This window comes from Amblyomma americanum, chromosome 1 (genome assembly GCF_052857255.1).
Source record: "Amblyomma americanum isolate KBUSLIRL-KWMA chromosome 1, ASM5285725v1, whole genome shotgun sequence".
Lineage (NCBI taxonomy): Eukaryota > Metazoa > Arthropoda > Arachnida > Ixodida > Ixodidae > Amblyomma > Amblyomma americanum.
This window is the reverse complement of record NC_135497.1, coordinates 106508222-106530507: the sequence shown is the minus strand read 5'-3', so window position 1 is coordinate 106530507 and position 22286 is coordinate 106508222. Positions and strand designations below refer to the sequence as shown.

Genomic DNA, 22286 nt, shown 5'->3' with positions numbered 1-22286 from the left:
ACAGGTCATCAACCATCATGAGATCGAGCTTCGCGCGTGCCGGAGGCCCAACTAGCCGTCACCACACGTATGCAGTGGAGCACCGCTGCGGCGCATGCCAACTCCATAGGGAGGAGAGCAGCAGAGTGGGTCGCAGCAAGCAAACAGGCTTCCAAGTTCACAAAGGAGACATTTATTCACCCTGTCCCAAATGCTCCAAGCATATATTTGCATGTTCCCATAACACGGTGACACGGCCATTGAATGCTAAACGTATGACGATGGACATGCAGTTAGGTCAACCGTTTAAAAAACAGTACTTACCCGTGCTTTCGTACTTGCCTCGTATTTCATTCTGTTCACCGTAGCACTCTATATTTGACGCAAGTCGGCATTTTTAAACTATGCCGGCTGAACACGTACTCTGCAGCAGCAGAGCTGCAATCTATATTTGACGTAAGTCGGCCTTTTTAAACAATGCAGGCTGAACATGTACTCCGCAGCAGCAGAGCTCTCGACACACGTTGGGCACATCGCATACAGTGCTCCACAACCCCTGCTTCTTTTCCTCCGGCGTAGACATTGCAGTGGTGCCCAGATGACATCTTGCCCATTCAGGGGGCTGACACGGACATGATTAAGCACTCTTAAGGGATACAAAGCTCGCTTATTGTGCATGGCTGAAAGGCACTTCGAAGCATTTTGGCAGCCTGCTGGAAGATGGCGTGCAATGTCTGTGTTTGATAGAGTCACTAGATAAGTTTTAGGGTTTGATAGAAACCAGCAGGTTAGAGTTTACTGTGTTGTGGAGGCAAAGACGCCCACTGAAGACAAGTTGTATACCGGGATTGATATATGCCGATGACATCGTTCTTCTAGTAGAAAGTGCAAGAGGCCTGCAAGAGTTGGCAGGCCCGGTACGATCACACTACGTATTTATAGTCAAGGCGTACAAGTATCTTGGTATCTGGATAAATTATGCCACAGACCGCATGTGAGACCGAAGGGAGGAAATTTTAAAGAAAGCAAAAAGAAACGCAACTGCCATGAATCGCGTGCTTTGGAGATATAACAAATATGAAATTATTCGGGAAATATAGAAAGGTGCAATGTCACCGGGCTTGACGTTTGCAAACGCTATGGTTTGCTTGGGGTCTGCAAATTCGGCACATGAAATAAAACATAGGACATTCGGTAGCTTTGCCATGGGGGCACATGGAAACACTACTAATGAAGTAGTTGAAGGTGGTATAGGGTGGTCAACAATCGAAGTGTGTGTGACAAAAAGTAAGGTGCAGTGTGAAGAAAGGTTTTTTATTTATTTGAAAATACTGCAGCCCCATTCCAGGGGCTATAGCAGGAGTGGCTACATATATCATGCGGTACAGTTGCGCGCATAAAGGGGTACATGGCAAAATGTGAAACAAACGCTGCATACAACATCATATAATGCTACGTCTCAATTTCGGACGCAAAATCAGACACAGAAAAGGCACGTATATTTCCATTTAAAGAGTTCCAACTCTCCACGGTACGCGGAAAAAAACTGTATTTGAAAGCGTTAGTACGGGCAAAAAAGGGTTGGATATTAAGATCGTGATGGCTCCTGGTTAGAGATGGTTTTGAAAACGTGATATGCTTACTCTCTGAGAGGCAATTAGCAGAATGCACTATTGAGTGAAGAAGATTTAAGGACTCAGTTTTCCGGCGGGATGCGAGCGGACTTAAGTTTAAGGAAGATATCGCAGATGAGGGTGAAAAATGAAAGTCGTAGCGGCGAAAAATAAATCTTACAGCTTTTCGTTGTACAGATTCTATTTGATCAATTTCACATTGCTTATATGGATTCCAAACATTGGAAGCGTATTCAAGAATAGGGCGAATTAGAGTTTTATACATGACCAGTTTCGTCTCTTTAGGAGCATCCCGTACTGTGCGCCTCAAGTAACCTACCTTTTTAAGAGCTTTAGCTGTGATATGATCGATGTGTTTTGACCATGACATATTGTGTGAAAAAACAGCGCCAAGATATTTATATTCATGTACCCTTTGCAGGGATGAATAATCGTAATTAGAAGGGCATGAATAATTGTAATTAGAAGGGCATAGGCGGTTGGTGAAAGACATGACAACTGTTTTGCTGAAGTTGATTTTCATCTGCCACGTATTGCACCAATCACAGAATATACCAAAAGACTCATTCAGAAGGAAGTGATCACTGACAGAGTTAATAGTGTGGTACAATACACAATCATCGGCGTATAGACGGATCTTTGAGGTTATACTGTCAGGCAAATCATTAATATAAAGTAAAAACAACAAAGGGCCAAGGACAGATCCTTGGGGAACACCTGAGGTTACGTCAGCTTTCGAAGAATCGACAGAATTGAAGCGAACAGACTGGGAGCGGTGCGAGAGAAAATCGGCAATCCAGTCAACGAGTTGAGAGTTATTGAGAATGACTTTTAGTTTGCATAACAGTTTAGAGTGAAGAACCGTATCAAAAGCTTTTGAGAAATCGATGAATATGGCATCGATTTGGTTACCGGCATCTATGCTGAGAAAAATGTCATGCGCAAATTCTGTTAACTGAGTCACTGTACTAAATCCCTTGCGAAACCCGTGTTGAGCCCTTGACAGAAGTTTAGTTGCTTCAAGAAATTCCATGATGTGTTTATAAATAATGTGCTCTAGGATCTTACATGAATGTGCAGTTAAAGAGATCGGCCTATAGTTAGAAAGAAGTTGTTTGTTGCCGGATTTATAGAGCGGGAGTACATTGGCAAGTTTCCATGAGGAAGGGACAATGCCAGTAGAAAGAGATTGTTGAAATATAATTGAGAGATATCGACACGACCAAAGAGAATAACGTGCAAGGAAGGTATTTGGGATACTGTCCGGTCCAGCGCATTTTTTTGAGTCAAGGTGCAAGATAAGATTTAAAACGCCCTGAGTGCTAACCGTGATATCAGAGATAGAACGGTCATGATTAGGAAGACAGAAAGATGGAATGATGTTATTATCACGTGCAAAGACAGAATGAAAGTAAACATTAAATGCATCAGATATTTCAGCGGGGTCAGAGACAATTTCTCCATTAATAACGAATGAGGTAGATGAAGTGCCTGAGGGTAGGACAGATCGCCAAAATTTACGAGGGTTATTGCTAAGCAGCCCTTGAAGCTGAACGCAGAAATAGAAATCTTTAGCAGAGTGCATTTTATTACGAAGCTCATTTTTCGCAGCTTGAAATCGAGCAATGGAATCAGGGTTATTGTTACGTGTCATGCGCCTCAGCCGAGACACACGACGTGACATCTGCAAAACATCTCGATTAATCCAAGGGAGAGTAGGATTTCTTTTCTTCGTTTTGACGGGAACAAACAACTTAATGCACAGACTAACAATCTTTTCAAAATATTCAACAAGGTCATTAACATCGCCGTCACGGCTGAAGCATATGAATGAGAAACGATGGGTGGCAAAAATCTTCCAAGTACTTATACCGATGCAGTATCGATACTACATGGAGGCGAATAACTATAGATGACTTGCTAATAAATACAAATGTGAAAATGAAGAAACCGATAGCAAGGCAACCTTGAAACATAAATTACGATCCTCAGGAAGTACTCTCTGGGAAAAGAAAATGTTGGATAAGCCGAGATAAGGATAAATCTAAGATTAAGAGATAACCTTTCTGACAATTCCAAATGGCGTATTTAATTTTCGCGGCTATAGGGCTGCAGGTGCTTGAGGACGAAGTGTTAACGGCAAAAATTTGATACCTCGGTGCACGATGGCGCCGCAGGAATCTTCGAAGCATTAGAGTTTCGGAATAGCCATGCAGGACATGTTCAATTTTTAAAAAGTAGATGCAAGGTCAAGAGCGTAGTTTAGTAATGGGAAGGGAATTGGCTGTTAAATTGGCACTAAAACCAGTAAAAGCCCCCAGGGGAGTGCACAAAAATTTGTCTGCTAAACAGAAAGTTTGTTGAAAACAACCACACATGGGCAATGCAGGTGCGATGAGCTTCCACGAGGTGCCAACTGTGCCTGCGAAATGGAAGGTCTCAGGAGTCTGTGGTTGCAGAAGCCATCATCTGTTGCTTGTGCCCATTGCCAACCCAAACTGTGCATGTGCGAAAAAAGAAAAAAAAAGTCTTGAGGAAAAGAAGCAGGAAGCTGCTTCACATCCCTGGAGGTGGGCGCCTCAACTGCGCCATGAGGGAAGGAACGAAGGGAAAAAGAAAGAGGCGCTTTGGTAGAGAACTCTGGATGTTCGACACACTGCATACGGGCGTCTTTTACATTTCCCCTCCAGCGACACGCGACTGCCGCGGTCGGGCTTGATAGCGTGCCTCGGGCTCAGCAGCCCTAACCACTGAGCTAACGCAGCGGGTCGTGGTAGGAGCTGGAAGTTTTTTTTCAACCAGCAGAGCTTGCGAAAGGATAGAGGAGGGGCTCGCATTTGAAAAGCATGCAGATAATGAGTTGACGGCATTGCACAGAATGTAGCTGATGTCCTGTGCTTATAAAGAAATTTTTCAGCCCTTCGTTGATAATTTTCAATCTTTTTTAACGGGCTTTACGCATGTGATGGGCCAGCCCTAGGAGAAGTTCAAAAATTAAGTCTTAGAAGCTAGACACCTGAATGCAAATGCTTATCGGACTCATAGTGGCATCATTTTGTCAAGCAGTACTCATGCTTATACCATGTGGTTCAAATTATTCAATACAGATTTTTCCTGGAATAGGCATGAGAGATACGACAATGAGGTGTGTGCAGGTGGATTCTGCAGCATGGCAGACATTATGTACCTGATACAGCTCAATAATTAAGAGATGAATTAACTAAATTTAACTAAACAGTTCATTTTTTGCTTTAGGGGCTGAGATTATACCGTGAAATTGAAGGCTGGCAAGCTTGATGTTGAGCTTAGTTTTGAAATTTCAATGTGGTTCGAAATATAAAACTTCAAAAATATGTATTTTAAAGCTCGTGGAGTTTGCTTTCACGCATTACATATATATAAAATGGTGTCGCCGTGCGTAGTCTTGTCGCGGAAATCACTTCACTGTTTTATTTCATAATATACACAAACGGTTTCTTTATTTGCTGCATAAGAAATGCGAGCGACATTTTATAAATATGTAATGTGCGAAAGCCAACCCAATGAGCTTTAAAGTGCTTATTTTTCTACAGAATACCTCCACATACAAAGATATGTTACAGACATTTGCAAGTGTATTCATTTATAACTACACCGCCTCTTTTCTCAGCTTTCAAACTAGTACAGGCACCAAATTTGGTTGCGTTCATTTTAATGACGTACAAGACATCAGTAAACATAAATTGCCACGTGCTATTTAGCTGTGCTTTATAACTTAATTTTTTCTCAAATTGTTTCGATTACAGCTTAAACAGCCAAAGTTCAGATCAGATCATGGGAGGCATACAAAGACAGCAATATTAGTCCTGTCTTCGTTTGTTGCATCATATGGTATCTTGTGTTCTGTAAGGTTTGACATCCCAAAGCTGCACGTTGGCCATGAGATGCTGTAGTGGAGGGTTCTGGATAAGTTAACCTGCACTGATATTGTGCACCACATGGATATTTTTGCATTTTGCCTCCAATGAAATGCAGCTGCCGCAGCCCGTGTTCGCTACTGTATCCTTCATTCCAGCTTTTTAACAGGCTGGTGTAAGCATTTTAGTGAATTAATATGATGAAGCAGCGATTATATCAGTTTTTTGTACCTCACATGACATGTACTGAACTCTGACATTTTTTTTTTTATTTATACCATACTGCTAGCCTCATTGTGGAGGCTTTCGCAGGACAGGGATAAATTACATACACACATAAAAAAACGTTTACGGTCTGGTTAGTGCAGGAATGAAAATAGTAATAATTGCTTGCAAAATAACTTGAAAAAAGGAACAAGGCAATGCAATCCGATAAATCATGCGCACAGAAAACAAAATAAAAACAAACATTTCCAAAACAGTGCACTTATTCTGACCTTCCAAAAAAGCATCAAACAAACTACAGGTGACCTCATCATTCGGCAACGCATTCCAATCTTGGATGGCTTGTGGAAAGAACGAAGATCTGAATGTGTCACTATGAAATCTGTACTCGGTAATGTGCTTAGTATTCTTTGTTCTCGAGTTTAATGATTTAGAAAATTACAAGTACTTATTTTTATCTATTTTGAAAGCATCATTTAAAAGTAGAAAAAGAAACTTTAGCCGCAAGAATTTGGCCCTATTTTGTATTGTTGGAAGACCAGCTTTGCGCAACAGTGCTGTAGGGGAATCGCTTTGGCGGTACTTGTTATAGATGAATCTAATGGCCTTTCGCTGAACGCTTTCTAATTGATCAATGCAGTGGTTAATCGACGGAAACCAAGAAATTATGCTATATTCTAGTACTGAACGAACAAGTGAGGTATACGCTAATAATTTGTTGTCAGGTTCAGCAGATGTTAAGGAACGCCTCAACGAATAGAGCGCAGTACGTGCCTTAGATGTTATATACGAAACATGCCTATTCCATTTCAAATCCGATGAGATCAAAATTCCAAAGTGCTTATGTTCTTCAACTTTATTTAGTTTCTGGTTCTTAATGCCATAAGTAAATATTAGAGGATTTTTTTTCCTGGTTACTGTCATAGAGACAGTTTTATCTAAGTTAAGCGTCATCTGCCAGTGTTTGCACCATTCGGAAACTTGCACTAGTGAGTTGTTAAGAATTAATTGATCTTCATAGTTACTAATTTCTTTGTAAATGATACAGTCGTCTGCAAACATACAGACCGTACAGTCGATGTTGTCTGCCATGTCGTTTATGAAGATAGGAAAAAGTAATACTGTGCCTTGAGGCACACTGGACACTACTTCAGCACATCCTGAACATTGCCCTTCATATTCAACAAACTGGAATCGATTTGTCAGATAAGCCTGAAGCCATTGTGTTATATTCCCAGAACCAAACAATATGTGTAGTGTGTGAAACATTTTTGGGTGCGATACTCTGTCAAATGCTTTGGATAGATATAGAAATAGAATGTCTGTTTGCCCACGATTGTCTATAGTAAAGGCGAGGTCATGAATGGTTTCAATTAATTGCGTTGTAGTTGACAAGCCTTTATGGAAACCGTGTTGGCTGCTGCAAATGAAATTATTTACTTCCAACTAAGTCACGATATGTTACAGAATAATGTGTTCAAGAATTTTACAAGTTGTAGAAGTGATAGAAATGGGGCGATAGTTAGAAGGGTTGTCATAACTTCCACTCTTATGAACAGGAATTATTTTAGCTATTTTCCAGTCGTGTGGTAATTCACAAGTTTTAAGTGATTTCTCACAGACAAGCCTAAGGTATTTGCATATCCATATTGCATATCTTCTAAGGAAAAGATTAGGGATATTGTCTGGACCACTGGACTTTTTGACATCAATGGCAAGCAACAAGGACAGGATGCCAGGTTCAGTTCCTGTTATTTCCTCAAGTTTTGATGTTCCATCAGATATCAGTAGGTCTCTGTCAGGTAATATGGCATTGTCAGCAGTAAACAGATTTAAAATAATGGTTAAACTCTTCTGCTCTCATTAGAGCTTCCCTTGGCAGCAGACTAGATTGCTTATGGAACCTTGAATCGCCATTTTGAGGGGAAGATTTCAAGAAATTACTAAGGGTAACATTTTGGTATTTTGCTTTCGATAACTTTATGGCTTATGGCTACATTGAGCGCACGGGAATTTTCACAAATTTTTTCAGTGTACCCAGGCAATGAAAATTTGTTCCTGAGTTTCCTCAGCCTGGAAATTTTGCGTTTCACCTGTATGATTTTTTGTGTTATCCAGGCGTTAACTTTCCGTATACTCTTGACTTTAGTTGGCACATGCTTTGTCAAGCAGTGCTGAATGTTATTTTTGAAAATTAACCACAGCTTTTCGGTCGACACATCAGAATTGCTAAAATGACAGTGGAACTCGTCATAAGACTGTTCCAAATATTCAAGAATTCTGAAGTCGTCAGAGCGATCCCAATCGTAGACTAACCTTCTTATTCTTTCAACGGACTTTACCTCGCATGAAAAAGTTGACTTGGTCGCCTTGTCATCAACCAAGCCATCAACTGTTTCCGAAGAAAGCCCTTCACAGGCAAGCTTATCACTAACTAAAGTAAGGTCTAGAATGTTTTGGCAGTTCTCGGTGACACGTGTGGGTTGAAGGATAATCTGCTTAAGACAAAGTTAAAAGTCATGTCCAAAAGGGCCTCTGCGCAAGCGCTATCCACTTTACCACTTTTGAAGAATACCCATGATATTCCGGCAAGATTAAAGTCACCGGTTAGTATAATTCTATTTGAGCACTTAAGGTGACATTGCATGTATTCAATTAATTCATGTAATACATCGGAGCTAGAGCCTGGAGGTCGATACATTGTCCCTACATAGAAAGCCAGTTTGCCTATGAGAACTTTGCACCAAAGTGCTTCAATATTGATAATGTCAGGCATCGGTGTAACATGAAAGCTATTTTTTATCAGAATCGCTACACCCCCCACCACACCCGAGAGCATCTGTCTTTTCGGAGGACAGTGTAACCGGGTGAGATGTCATCACTAGATATGTGAGGAGAAAGTCAAGTTTCAGCAATAGTAGTAATATCAGGTGTGTGTTCAAGCAGGAAGGCTTCAAGCTCAGCCACCTTGTTGGCTACGGTTCTCGCATTTACGTTCACTACTGTTACGCTTTGGGCTGTCTCACCAAAATGTAGTTTACTGTTTAGTTGGGCTCGTTTTATTCAATGGGTACCCTTTCTTGCTGTACTTCATCCCAGGCAAACAGCTCTACGTTTAATCTAATCTTATCGAAAACTAAGAAAACCTTCTCTTTATTATCTCTGTTCGGCTTGGCACTGTCCCAAAGCTGCTTCCTGATATTTCAAACCCTTAAAGAAAAGCCTTCGCTTACAGACCAACTTGATCCCTTCAGCTCGGAACAATTCCTGAGAATCTTAACTTTGTCCCTGAAATCAAGCAGCCTTACTATCACAGGCCGAGTTTTATCTTCCTTCTTATACCCAAGGCGGTGCAGTCTTTCGATTCCTGCAATTGACATCTTTAACCTATACTTGATAACCCTGTCAGCCACTTCTTTTGCGCAAAGTGAGAAAAAGTTCGCTCTATTTGGCTAATTGTACTTTCAACTTTTTTAAGTTTGCTGTCGATTTCAGCTAATGAATCTAGCTTAGCGTGTATTGCTGCGAGTGATTCAGTAGCAGCTTTATTTTCATTTCTAATGACAGCTATGTCGGCAGCCATTTTACAGATTTCAGAAGCACGCTCTTGCGTGTTCGGGCCAGGATTGCTCTCCACGCTGGCACGGCAGCACCAGAAGGAACACATTGTTGCTAGGATAGCATTTACCAAATTTTTTCTCACCTGAACCAAAAAGATGAAATGGTTCGTCAACGTCATGTCGCTCACGGTGCCACCATGCCCAGTGCTGATGAACAGAGCGTGACTCGATTTAAAGCAGTGTGACGTTGATGTCGCAGCGGCTGTCGATGTTAAGCCGAGGGCCGTGAACAGCGGTGGATCGTTCCCGCAGGGACAGATGCCGTGTCGCTCGATGATCCTTAAAGCATCGTAACCCTCGGTATTCCAGCAGTTCAGCGTTGTCAGGTCGCCGTCGGTAATCCAGGCCTTCTCGTGAGCAGAACAGCCAGGTAGAACAAAGCCAAGAACCTGAACCAAAAAGACGAAATGTTTCGTCAATGTCACGTCGCTCACGGTGCCATCATGCCCATAGCCATCATAGCCACCGTGCAGTTGTCGAAAATAAAATAACATGCGAGAATAAATTTTGTTATAAATTATTTACTGGGCACAAGTGAACTCCACACAGGGACCCACATATACTTATGTCTTGTGCACTGCCCCAAAGAAAAGCTGCAGCCAAAAGTTTTGTGTCCATACTCCTTTAAACAAAAACCAAGGCACCCTTTTTTTGTGATAGAAAACACTGAAAGTAGGGAGGTTACAGGTTTTCAGACTGCATTCCAAATGCCTCATGCTGCAAATGAGCCAATACCTTTTTGAGCAGGAGAAAAATGCCCACAAGAGCAAGAGCGGTAGAACAGCCTCTGTGCATTGGCTGGGATGAACAAGCCAGTGCATAGGCTAAAGTGGTAACTGTATGAAGCAGTGCTGCTCGCAGCACATTATGGTGACAGCCATGGCCTACCGCAGCAATAACGATTAACAATATATATGCCACAACATCCTTTCTCATTGAGTTATTCCTACGAAGCTTTCACTGGACTATTTGAATTCCTGGCTCAGATGAAGCATTGGTAGCATTTTCGCTGAAACCATGCTAGAAAAAACTTGGATGCCTTCTTAAAGAAAACAGGATAACATTTAGGTTTCCTGCTATGAGCACCTAATGTTCTTGTTACAATTTTCCCACCATAACTCCTGCACGAACCAGTTCCATTGTCCTTATATAGCATGCTGCATGAGACACCACCTTCTAGGATGTACAGTATCTTCCATTAAATCATATGAGACAATACTAATCTGACCCATTAATCAACCTTAATTTATTTTAAAATTTCAACTTCCAAATTTTAGGGGTTCTCAGGATTTCAGATTTGGCGGAACCCTACAATTGGTCCACTGGTGGTCACGTGATACTGATGACATCACAACCCTCTCAGTTGGATTCATTGATCGCGGGGAATCCTCATACCACTACTGGTGCAATGGTGCAGCGGTTAAGCGATGAGTCACTGTCTCGGCAAGTGGCTGTTTCAAACACAGCCACCGGTGGAGCTTGCGAGACCCAGGTTGTTCTTCCCAAACTCCCGTAAGGTTCATGTGCAGCATCACAGTGGGCAGGTGGTAACTGCATTGAATTTGGCAATGGTGGGCAGTCTACTTACAATCCGATATGCAGGTTGTGTGATGTCACAAGGTCACCTGACCTCTCTGGACCAACCAGAGAAGCCGGGTATTTTTTGAGGTGACAAGCTAAATGCTATCACAATAAGAAACTTCACTGGCAAAATAGCTAGATCGGAAGTTACATACCCGCAAAGCCTTCAATTGATTAGAAACACATTATTTTTAAGTAACTTGCATTTTGAAAATGTTTAATGGTTTTTAATTGTGCTGATATGCTACAAAGCTATCAAAGCATCTTGGCAGCCTCCTGATACACAAGTGAATTCTGCAAGCTTGTGGCCTTGTGAACCTTATTTATACCAATGACCTTCCAAGAGCCAAAAAGGGTCTAACATTAATCCATTTTATTACCAGTACACACTCTCACTGCTGCATGTGTGCTACTGACAAGCTGTAAGTAAGCAATAAAAAAATTCTTTGTAACGTACAATTGCAACAACCACTGTCACTGACTTGCTCAGATCACATATTGGTAAAGCACGCCTGATAAAACAAGTTTGCAATGCTTTCACACACACAATGACAAATGGAAATAAAAAAAATATGAAACAACAATGTGGTCAAAACATTGACATTCATGTATAAAAAAATCCATCACATGATTTCACATGATTCACTAATTTTGTTTGAAACACCTTGAGTTACTCTTAATACACTCAGTTTCTTTGGCAAGGCGCCATTCACACATATTCTGGAATGGGCAACAATTGCATTTCCATGCATCTTCTATGTCCTCAACTCCTTTGGCAGGTCTCTCACCGGTCCAAAATGGAAACAACTGCTGAAGAGTGTCCACCAACCAACTTTCATCATACTCAACACCCTGAAAGCACAGTGTCGCATTTGTCTTTTGGCTGAAGTACTCCACAGTCAGCTGACTGGGAACAGGCAATGCTTGAATTGCAGTTAGGACAAACGGCACCAGTAGACCAAGGCTGTTCATATGTCGTTCTTTTGACGGCAATAATTCAAGTACAGGAGAGCTCAACTGAACATCTAGATTTACATGGAAGCCCTTTTCGATGTCCTTTACGTCAACTTTGCCCAGAATCAGACTGGCGAGCAGATGACGATACAGCATGACCTGCAACCGGTGTGGGCGGCGCACTGATGCGTTTGGCAGTCTCGTGCCCGCAATCGTTTTGAGTTCCACAATATCAATTTGAAGCGTCTCCCCGTCGCAGCGTATTTCATCAACGACTCCATTCACAAAAATGTCGCCGTCCAAGACTCTTCCAAACACAGGAACTTCCCTCACAATGGGTGCACCGCTGAGCAGGGAACGAACGGCGTGCAGTAGGTTCACAAACAATACCGCTATGTTGTCTTCGCGCGTCTTCGTGTCGACAGCAACCACATCTTGGACTTCGAGTTGCCTCGCCAAGTGTATATGCGAGCCACGGGCGACCTGTGGCCTTTCTGCTTCTTCAACGTCGAACCCCATTTCCTTGAGACGGGGCACTCCGATGAGCGTGTAGAGAAGTTTCTGTTCACAGTACACCTGACTTGACAAGTCCGACACATAAATACGGCCATTACGATACTTCTGGAGGGGCGGCCTTGAATCGGTAAGGCCATCAAAGTGAAGTTTGGCTATCAGATCGTCACCCTCCTCGTCATCCCAAGCATTGGCTGCACCACTGTCATCCATAGTGAAGTTTTGAGCAATTGGAAGAAAGCGCTGTCAAGTACTGTTCGACAAGCGGTAATTAAATATCCTTTGGTGTGATAGAAAAGAGGTAAACAACGCACCCAAGAAGCGTTTGAACACGCATCAAATGCGTCACTACGCGCGCCACACAAGAACTAGGGATATTTGGGACCACGTGCTAGGGACAAGAACCGACTTGCTGCACCCAGTGTTTCCAGCAAGACCTACTTTCCGGCCACGCTTTCGACTCGAAAAATTTCTTCAAAATAGTCGCAGCTCCTTAAAAATAAGACAAAATAAAATACATAAGTAAGTTAAATTAAAAAAGTTTACAATGAGGAGGAACTGTTTGTTGATTATTAGTTTTCACCACTGATCAATAGACTTAAAAAAAAAATTGAGTATTTGGTTCCTTCTGGAATCTTAACTCAAGATTATGCCTTCTGTTTCGTTCTTACAAAATGATACAAAAGGCAGGGCCAAAGTTGGTTACCAGGCAGCATTATCATCAACAGCCGCTACAGGCTACAGCTACTGTATGTAGCAAGGCGGATTTACCTTGTATGTAGTACAAAGTTCAAACTGGGCACACGCGCGCACAGGTAAACAAGCGCACGCTTACCCCCGTGACTCGTTCGCTGACGTTGGGCGGCGTTTGGGGTTTGGTTTTGGCATCAACTCTAGACATTAAGGAACTGTAAGTACCATCAGAGGAAGTGCTGCCTTTGTCAAAAGAGTAAATCCCAGGGGGTTTTCGTCTGGGGCTCCTGTAGCATTCGTGGAAGACCTAGCCGTTGGAGGGGACAGGAAAAAAGTTCTTACCTTCAGGAGATGTTGATTACTAAGAATGCATTACACGCCACACGGTGTGCGATCGGAAGCAAACCCCTTGGGCTCTAAACTTTTGACAAAGGGTGTACCTAGAGTACCATAAGGTCCAGTCGTCAATGGGTGAAACGTGGTTGTGCGAGCGCTTGGCTTGCGTACCTCCTGCGCCATGCTGAAGCAGAGCGTGCATGTAGCTCAAGCATCCTTAGCCATTTCATACGAAACCATTGTTGAGTGCAAAGTATTCTTGCGTTCCATTAAACGGCGCCAAAATGCATCCTAGACCATGTGTTTGGAGCACCGCATTTCATCTGTTGACGACTGTACTCATCAATGCCTTTGATAGTTATGTGCAGCCGACAAGACAAGAATATGAAAGACGAGGAGGCCCGTCTTGGCCACTCTTCCACCGTTGGTATGTGCCATTTATCCGTTGAGGGGTTCTGACAACTGAACATGGGTGCACTGTGTGGCAGTAAGAGCTAGAAGTTAGGGAACAATTTGCATTTTGCTGCATTTCGCAGTGATTCAGAAAAGTTTGTGTTACTTATTTTGCCACTTCATTTGGAGTTCGTTTTATGCTTAATCATTGTCAGCGAAGCAAAAAACTTGACCTGGGCTCATCTCGATTTACACAGTGTGGTGGCAAAACCAGTATGAATGGATTGTCAAAGAGAAATAACTTCAGTTATTAGTGTGTATATTTATTGATTTGGCATCCGGACACTGACCCTGTTCATATAATGCGGGTTCATACGACATGAAGCTAGAAATAAACCAAGGTATGCTGTCAGTAATTGTGAATTCTTCGTTACTGTTTTTTGTATGTAAACGCACATTCTTCATGGCGGCATAATTTGAGATGGCTTATTGAAACGGGCTAAATTAAATGTAAGTGCAGATAGACAGTTAATTGTAATGAAATGATGTGACCTTCATAAATGTTTCTTTTGTGCATAGATAAAGCAAGGGCATTACGTGGGCATTTGGATTATGTTACTTCATCTGCATCAGGTTGTGCCTAGCCGCCGTGGTGGCTCAGTGGTTATGGCGCTCGGCTGCTGACCCGAAAGACGTGGGTTCGATCCCGACTGTAGCGGTGGCATTTCGATGAAGGTGAAATGCTATATAGGCCCGGTGTACTGTGCAATGTCAGTGCACGTTAAAGAACTCCAGGTGGTCAAAATTTCGAGAGCCCTTCACTACCGCGTCTCTCATAGCCTGGGGCGCTTTGGTAAGTTAAACCCCATAAAACCAAAACCAAATTCAGTTGTGCCATCCAGGGAAGGATTTATAGGTGTCTCTTGAAGTAAAAAAAGTGAGGTTCTGCATGGTTTATTCATTTAAAATTTCTCACAAGGGGGATGCAGCCACCTCCCTGCCCCCCCCTCCCCCCCAGTTTTAAATCTGCCGCTGGTGCCATCACAACCCCTCCTTTGCGCTTATACATAGCTTGCACTGATATCATAGTGGCTGCCATGCTTGAGATGCGTGTTTTTCTAAACTGCCTGTTTTTCTCATCTTATCACCACTTACTCAGCCAGCACTGTGGTAACTATGCACCACGCTCCATGATAGTGCCTGCAACATTGCATGCAACCCATTTACATGTAGCTCCTTATCATATTTGCCAGTCCCTGACACATACCATAGTTGAGAATAACTGCCTTGCTCTGTGAATGAATAGAGTATTGAAGAGATGCTGGCATTCATGCTTGTATGGAGTTGGCCGGGGGTTATGTGAATCTGAGATGTCGTTGCATGAACTGGGGAAGCAGAAGTTGTTTGTTTGGAAGTGTAGCCTAGCTGGCTTTAAAGTATTGTGCATAAATTGTTCTCAGTGTAAGTTGTCATTTTGTGTAGAATGAGCCATCACTCGTTGGCTATGAAGCACAGAATTTCATTGTGTTAAAGCTTACAGTGGTCAGATACTTGATCACTAAAAAACAAGACATGCCCTTGGTCTAGTGGGAAGACTATATAATTGAGAAGGAAGTGTGGGAAGTAAAAATTTGTTTGCTACAACACTAAAAGCACTTGTAAGATGTAGCCAGGTGCTGATTATTCTGCAGTCACACTTTCCCAACGCTAACAATGCGAGCATTGTTTTCTCCTGTTTTGCATTGTGACAATGTAAAAATGTGAAATTTATAGGGGTAAACAGGATGTGAGACAGCACACCACAGCACAGTTTTTTTATGAAACTAGGCATGAAGCCTCTTTAGGTCTTAAAACTTTTGACAATGAGAATAAGCTTAGAAGTTTGTAGGTCCGTTCCTGCAGTACGTGAACTGGTTCTCGCGGTGCTGCAATTCGCCATTCGTTTCAGCGGTGCAAGATGGCGCCGGTTGCACGACGGCATTCATTTCAAAAAAGTGCAGACGTTGTGCAGGTCTAGTTCAGGAAAGTGCTGGAAAACTGTGCACCTCCTCAATGGTCGGTGCCGAAATGGTGCAGCTGCAGCCGCCATGAAAGCAGACGACTGCTTGCGCGACTATGGTCGCGCTTTGCGATAAACGGTGGATATACTCAAATTATTCCGCTCGTCGATGATAACAGTGCCTCACACGGGCCCGCTGACTCTCATGGAACGTGAGTGGCCACCCGAGAAGGCGGCGACGGAGGTTGGGACGGCGGCCCTCGCCGGCACCTTGCATCTCTCGACCATCATGCTCTCGACGGACCCGTAAGCGGCGTCTTTCCTTTCTACTAATAAAGTTATATTAGTACTTGAAGCCGGTTATGTTAACTAAAAAGTAAACACTTGCATGCAGCGCATGATGCACGCTGTTGCAATAACCGCTTAGCATGCTAGTCAGCGCGCGCACACACCTCAGTCGTGTTCAATAAAAGAACACATGCGCGTTTCGCTTAGGTGCCGCGAGGTTGCATCGAGGCTGATTCATGGCAACACTTCGCTGCGATGTGCTGTTTGAAAATTCTTCACGTGGTTCGGGATGTTGGCAGCCGTTGATTTGGGCACCGCGCTGCTGGCTGCAATTTAGTGGCGACGCCAAGGCTAGCAGACGCCAGGCCTGCACTCGACCATTCGTTCTGGAAGTAGGCAGCACTTGAACTGCTGGAACTGGCGCTGCATGCTCGCGGCACCACCACAGCACCGCTGCGGAACTTTACAGAATTGGTGCAGGGAGTGCAGGCGAATCGAATGGACCTTGTATTTCCCAGTTTGTCTGGTTCACCTGGCTGTGGTGCCCCATGTTATTGTTTTTTTTTCTTCTATTTCCTGCTGCACTGTAATTTTCTGGTGGCTGATAAAGTCAGCCTGTGTGCTAATGGTATGATGTCGTCTAATTTATTCCTAAATGCTTTAATTGTCAGACACCTAAATTCAATGTAAATTGCAGCAACAGGAAGATGTTCGCAAAGGTCCCAGGACAAAGAGGTCTCTTATGGCCGGGCGCTGGCACCTTGAGAAGGACCTCTTCGTGGTGCGGCTATTTCATTGGCTGGTAAATGAATACCAGCTATCTTTGCAGGAAATTTGCTACTGTTTGTAACTCAGCTGTTTGTAACTCAAGGTATAGCTGTGCCAAACCTTGATTTGGCAATGCTTTCTTTTTGTAGCTTGAGGCTTAGAGGTGTATGTGTTGTGAGGAATGATGTAAGATAGAAAAAGTGACATGCATTTAAATGTTAATTTTATTTTTATTATAACATGATAGCTCCTTTTCACTTGGTGGAAGCCTGTGGGCCACATTGATAAGAAGTGAAAATGAACGCACACAGGAAAGTGTGTGCCCATAGTACCTTCTCAGCTCTGCTAGTTTACTCTGACAGATCATTAACTGCCTCATGATCCTCCTGATACTGCTGTGTGATGAATACCTGTTTTATTGTCACTGTGATATGCTTGTCACTGTATGATATAAAAGAACTTAAAATTTTTTTTTATTGCCACATCTCAAATTATTGCTTGGGTTTTGAGGTTAGCAATGTGCAGCTCTGGATTTTAACCTCCAGATGTTTATTAACATGTGTTTAGATGTCTGTCACATTGTTGGCTTTGCATTTTTGCCCCTATAAAGATTTGTTACTGGCATGACAGAATCAGGCTTACAGTGTCACAAACTCTACTGGTGTTCTGATTAATTTAAAATTTTGTGTTACGTTTGCAGACCTGAAAATAATGTAACATGCTATGACAATTTAACAGCTCTTCATGGAGTGCCCCTTCCTTTACTATTTTATTTCTCTGTGCTTGCAACTCTGAGACATGGGACCCCTGCGTTATGTCGCCTATTCTTGTGTTATATGTCAATGTGCTGTTTTCTCATCATGCTCTCAAATCTGGGTGATCCTTTTTGTATTCAAATGCATTATGTCGTGGCCTAAAAGTTAGTTAACTGGGGTGTAGGAGCCATGATGCATGTATTAATGTTACGGCTACTAAAAGGAAAAGGTGAGCAAGGGTAATGCTCTGTAACTGTGAGTTGTTTCTTCTTTTTTTTATTGGCAACCATTCCTCAGATACTTTTTCTTGAAAGAAAAACCAGCGCAATACCTCATGACTTAAAAATAATTTAATATGTATTTTATAAACAGGTCGTATTTGTTCAGTTCGATCCTGGCCGCGGCGGTCGAATTTTCGTACTTGTTCAGTGCTAAAAGACCAACACTGCTTATTGCATTGAACAAATGCAACCTTCGTATATATATATATATATATATATATATATATATATATATATATATATATATATATATATATATATATATATTATATTATATTATTTTTAAGTAATGAGGTATTGTGGGGCTGTTGTTTTTACTCAAGTACTCGGACATGCTTTTGTGTTCTAAATGGAGTAATGTTGCATGGACTTTCACTGAAAGAAAACTGCTGTTCGAGGTATACTTTCTTTTCACCTTATCCTTTGGTACGGGGGTGAGGGGGCGGCATGTATCATATGGCACCTTTACCATGTGTTCAGGTACAAGAGTCCTTTCCTGCTGCATGAGATGCACTAAGATTCCTCCTCCATCCTTCTGCGATGACCCATCCAGCATTGCTTCCTTTCAGTCTCTCTCCTGTCTGCAGCAACTGAGTAGCCAGGCTGCTGATTGGTGTGTGGCCAGAGCACCACTGCCATCTGGTAGAAGGCCTCCAAGCTCAAGGGTGGGCGAGCGGTGTGGAACATGGCAAAACGCAAAAGAATGCACTGCAGGAGAGGATGGAGTACCTCCTAGCAGGTGAACACCCCACTCTTTCATTTGCACTGTGTGCCTGTCACCTGCTTGCTGCTTGCATACCTACCTGCCTGTGCTGCCTCAAGAAGGTCACTGGTTTACGAGGTCCCTTTTAAACTGTTCCCAGTTGCCAGTTGGCTATTCCTAGGTCTTGTATGCATTGTTCTTCACTGCCACAGTTTTCGTTGAAGCTAGCATGTCAGCCTCAACTTTGAGTGCAAGGACGCAGTTGAATAAGAACCCTTACAACATCTGTGCTGTTTTCTTCGCTGTCATTTGACAAGATCTTGCTACCCTTTAGCAAGTATACATGACACTCTATGCCTATCAGAAACTTGTGCTGGTTTCAACTGTTCATGCTCCAGCCTAGATGTATTCTGCCAAAACAATCAGTTTTGTTGCTACATAATAGGTTTGACAAAAACTAAACATGACACTAAATGTGAAAACTAAACATTGTAAACATGGAAGTGATAAGCGGGATTCGTATGCCATCATCATTTGACATTGTCTTCATGGAAGTTGTTTGTAATGTGGCCCTGTGCTCTTGTCATCACCTTCATATATTGCTCCTCCACAAGAAGTTGCCACTGTGAAGAAATTTAGAGTGGGCAGGGAATTGTAGCAAAAAATTTAGGAGCTCTGCTTGTATGCCTCGTCAATCGCATTAACAGTGCATTCATTGCTTGCAGTCTAAATGCAACCAGGAAAGGTGCATTGCATAGGTCTAAATGCTCTGTTGTTTTGTGTGAAGCTGGATTGTTTACACCCTTGTGCACTGTCTACAGGGGCGCCACTGAAAGCCGCCTAGTGGTTGCTTCCAAAAGTACACTCAAGACGGCTGTTGCTGCTGCCATTTCATTGCTACTGGGATAGCCGACATTTGTCACAGCGGTTTTTTGTTTTTTTTTACGGTTCTCTAACGTTTCTGGCATTGTGGCGTTCTGCAGAAATGCTGCGCCCTTGTGAAAAATGACCATGTTCACGACTGTGATCCATATACAGTTGAACCTCTATGTAACGAACCTCTATGTAACGAATTCCTGGATTTTACGAAATTTTTCAATTCCCCAGCACATCCCCCATTGAAGCCCATGTATAGGCGACCTCCATGTAACGAACTCGTTGCGGCAGTTGACCTTGATGTAACGAATCCGTGGCTCTGATCATCGAGCTGTATCTTGTAATGTTTTGCCCGAAATTTGACCGGGCAGTGCGCAACTTTAATGAATATTGTTTAAGTAAGTTTTTATATTAAAAGGTAAAGTAGACCGCGAGCAGAACGCTTGCAATCGCAGCAAACAAGCAGACCTCAGTGATGATGATGATGTTGAGCGCCGCTATCGCCGTTCCGTGGCAAGCGTAGCAACTTTTAAGCTTTCATTTTGTAGCTTGACACTAGGTGGCACTACTATGACAAATTTTTCATGGTGTTGCGGCGCAGTTATGGTAAGCCTTCTTCGTCAGCGTGTTGACGTGTGTGTGTTGGTGTGTGTTTATGGTGTCGGTTCGTTACGATGAGTTCTGCTGTGAGGAAACGCAAAGTTTTGTTGCTTGAAGATAAGCTCTCGATTTTGAATGCGGTTACCGCCGGCGAAAAAAAGAAGGATGTCGCTGCCCGCTTCAATATACCAGCCAGCTCCCTGTCAACCATTCTTGCTGCAGAACAAAGCATCCGCAGTGCGATGGAGTCGGGCACAAGCGCCCAGAAGAAAAGACTGAAGACGTCGACGTATGCTGATGTGGACAACGCCGTGTTTGCATGGTTTTTGGACAGACGAGCACAAAACGTGCCCATAAGTGGCGCGATTTTGCAGCAGAAAGCCATAGATTTTGCTTGTATCCTGGGCCATGACGACTTCAAAGCGAGTAACAGCTGGCTACAAGGATTTAAAAGCCGGCACGGTGTCGTCGGAAAAGTGGTATCTGGCGAGTCTGCCTCCGCAGACAGCGATGCTGCTGCCTCGTGGGTGGCCAAGAAGCTTCCCCGCATTTTCAGCCACTATGAAGCTGCCGACATTTATAATGCTGATGAGACGGCCCTGTTTTTTTAAATGTTACCGAGCCGCACGTTCTCACTGAAAGGAGAAGACTGCCGCGGTGGAAAGCAAATTAAACTCCGCGTGACGGTTTTGCTTTGCGCCAACACTGATGCCAGCGACAAGCGAATCCTGTTTGTTATTTTCCGCAATGCCCGATCCGGATGTTTTAAAGGAACAGGGCGGATGCCAGTAAAATATGTGGCAAACTCCAAAGCTTGGATGTCGCGGGCAATTTTTTACGACTGGCTGAAGGAGCTCAACCAAGATGTCAAGCGACAAGTTCGCAGCATTTGTTTGCTGCTTGACAACTGCTCCGCGCACCATGTGGAAGGCCTACAGCTTTCTAAGGTCGAGCTGCAGCATTTGCCACCTAACTGCACTTCTCTGGTACAGCCCTTAGACAAATGGGTTATTAACAGCTTTAAATGCTGTTACCGGCGTCGATTGATACAGAAGATGCTCCTGGACATCCGCCTTGAATGGCCAACAAAAGTGGATATCTACCAAGCAATCGAAATGCTTGCTGCGTCGTGGCAAGAGGTCGGATCACAAGTGATCACCAATTGCTTCGCCAAGGCTCAGGTAAATAAGGCCATTCAAGCTACAGTCACTGAAGACGAACCTTCAAGCCCACCCGAGGTCGCAGAAGCGTGGGATGAACTACGCATGAACGGTGGGGTGCCCGACGGTGTCGAGCTGTGCAACTTTTTGTTCGTGGACAACGGCGCCGTGGCTACGGAAGAGATGACTGATGCGGCACTTGTCGAAACCGTTAAAGATAGCCTTGAAGGTGACGGTTCGTCAGAGCCTGATACGTTTTGTGCTGTTCCCACCGCGAGGGAACTGATGGACGCGGTGGACGTTCTGCGCCATTTCGTCGGCTCGCAGGACGATGAAGCAGCCATGGATGCCTTAGTTTCCTTGGAGCGCCGAGTAGTGGCTTCGATCGGGCAAAAACAGCAAGCGAAAATTACGCAGTTTTTCTCTATTAAATAAATTCTTTGAATGGCGAGTTCACTTGAATTGATATCTGTCGAATTTTTATTTCGTTTTGGCATAATCCTTACCAGTCTTAACCCAAAACTGCATGTAACGAAAACCTGGATATAACGAAAAATTGCGAACTTTTTTCAATTTCGTTATATCCAGGTTTGACTGTATGCGGCAGGCACCCCCATTCATAACCACAAAATAGTAAGCTTTGAGGCCCAGCTCCATTGGGTTTCCTTCAGCGACTGATTAGTCACTTAAGCAGTCGAGCTCGCCATTGTTTACTTTTATTTTTTTTCCCGCACAACTTCATCTCTGCATCGTAAGCACCTTTCATGTGCGCATAATGTTACGCTTTGAGCTGATGCAAACTATTGTGCCGCCAGCCACAGCAGTGCGCAGTGACCGGTCGATAATATATTGCTTAATAAGTAGAATTTGCCAAAGTTCACTTTTGGAATGTGGAGTTTTTCTGAGAAATCATGACAGAATCAACCACTTCTGCATACGACAGAATGCATTTGTGCTAGTGATGCGCTGCATACTGTGTACAGTTGTAAACTGATGAAATGTGATAATGCAGCTGCTTGGTCTTTAGTATAT

At 43.2% G+C, this 22286-nt stretch overlaps 2 protein-coding genes across 10 annotated transcripts in view; one reads left to right on the top strand and one right to left on the bottom strand.

Annotated features, from left to right (window-relative positions):
* The window catches only part of LOC144113404 (exonuclease V-like), a 41003-nt gene extending 28202 nt beyond the window's left edge, over positions 1-12801 (bottom strand). Inside the window, exons 1-3 of one of the 4 annotated variants that reach the window (XR_013310778.1) lie at positions 11724-12801; positions 9438-9743; positions 179-4196 (exon numbers count right to left, since the gene is read on the bottom strand). Coding sequence is in view for 1 of the 4 variants with exons in the window: in XM_077646461.1 (XP_077502587.1) it covers positions 9526-9743; positions 11724-12615 (1110 nt within the window). In the remaining 3 variants the exon portion in view is untranslated. The other 3 variants (XR_013310780.1, XR_013310779.1, XM_077646461.1) reach the window with 3 other exon arrangements.
* A 277-nt stretch (positions 12802-13078) lies between these two features.
* The window catches only part of LOC144113402 (uncharacterized), a 56214-nt gene continuing 47006 nt past the window's right edge, over positions 13079-22286 (top strand). For all 6 annotated transcript variants that reach the window (XM_077646454.1, XM_077646455.1, XM_077646456.1 and 3 more), the window contains exons 1-4: positions 13079-13312; positions 16003-16129; positions 16809-16913; positions 18485-18654. In XM_077646454.1, coding sequence (XP_077502580.1) covers positions 16854-16913; positions 18485-18654 — 230 coding nt within the window. In that variant the 5' untranslated portion in view covers positions 13079-13312; positions 16003-16129; positions 16809-16853. The remainder of the gene's footprint in view (positions 13313-16002; positions 16130-16808; positions 16914-18484; positions 18655-22286) is intronic.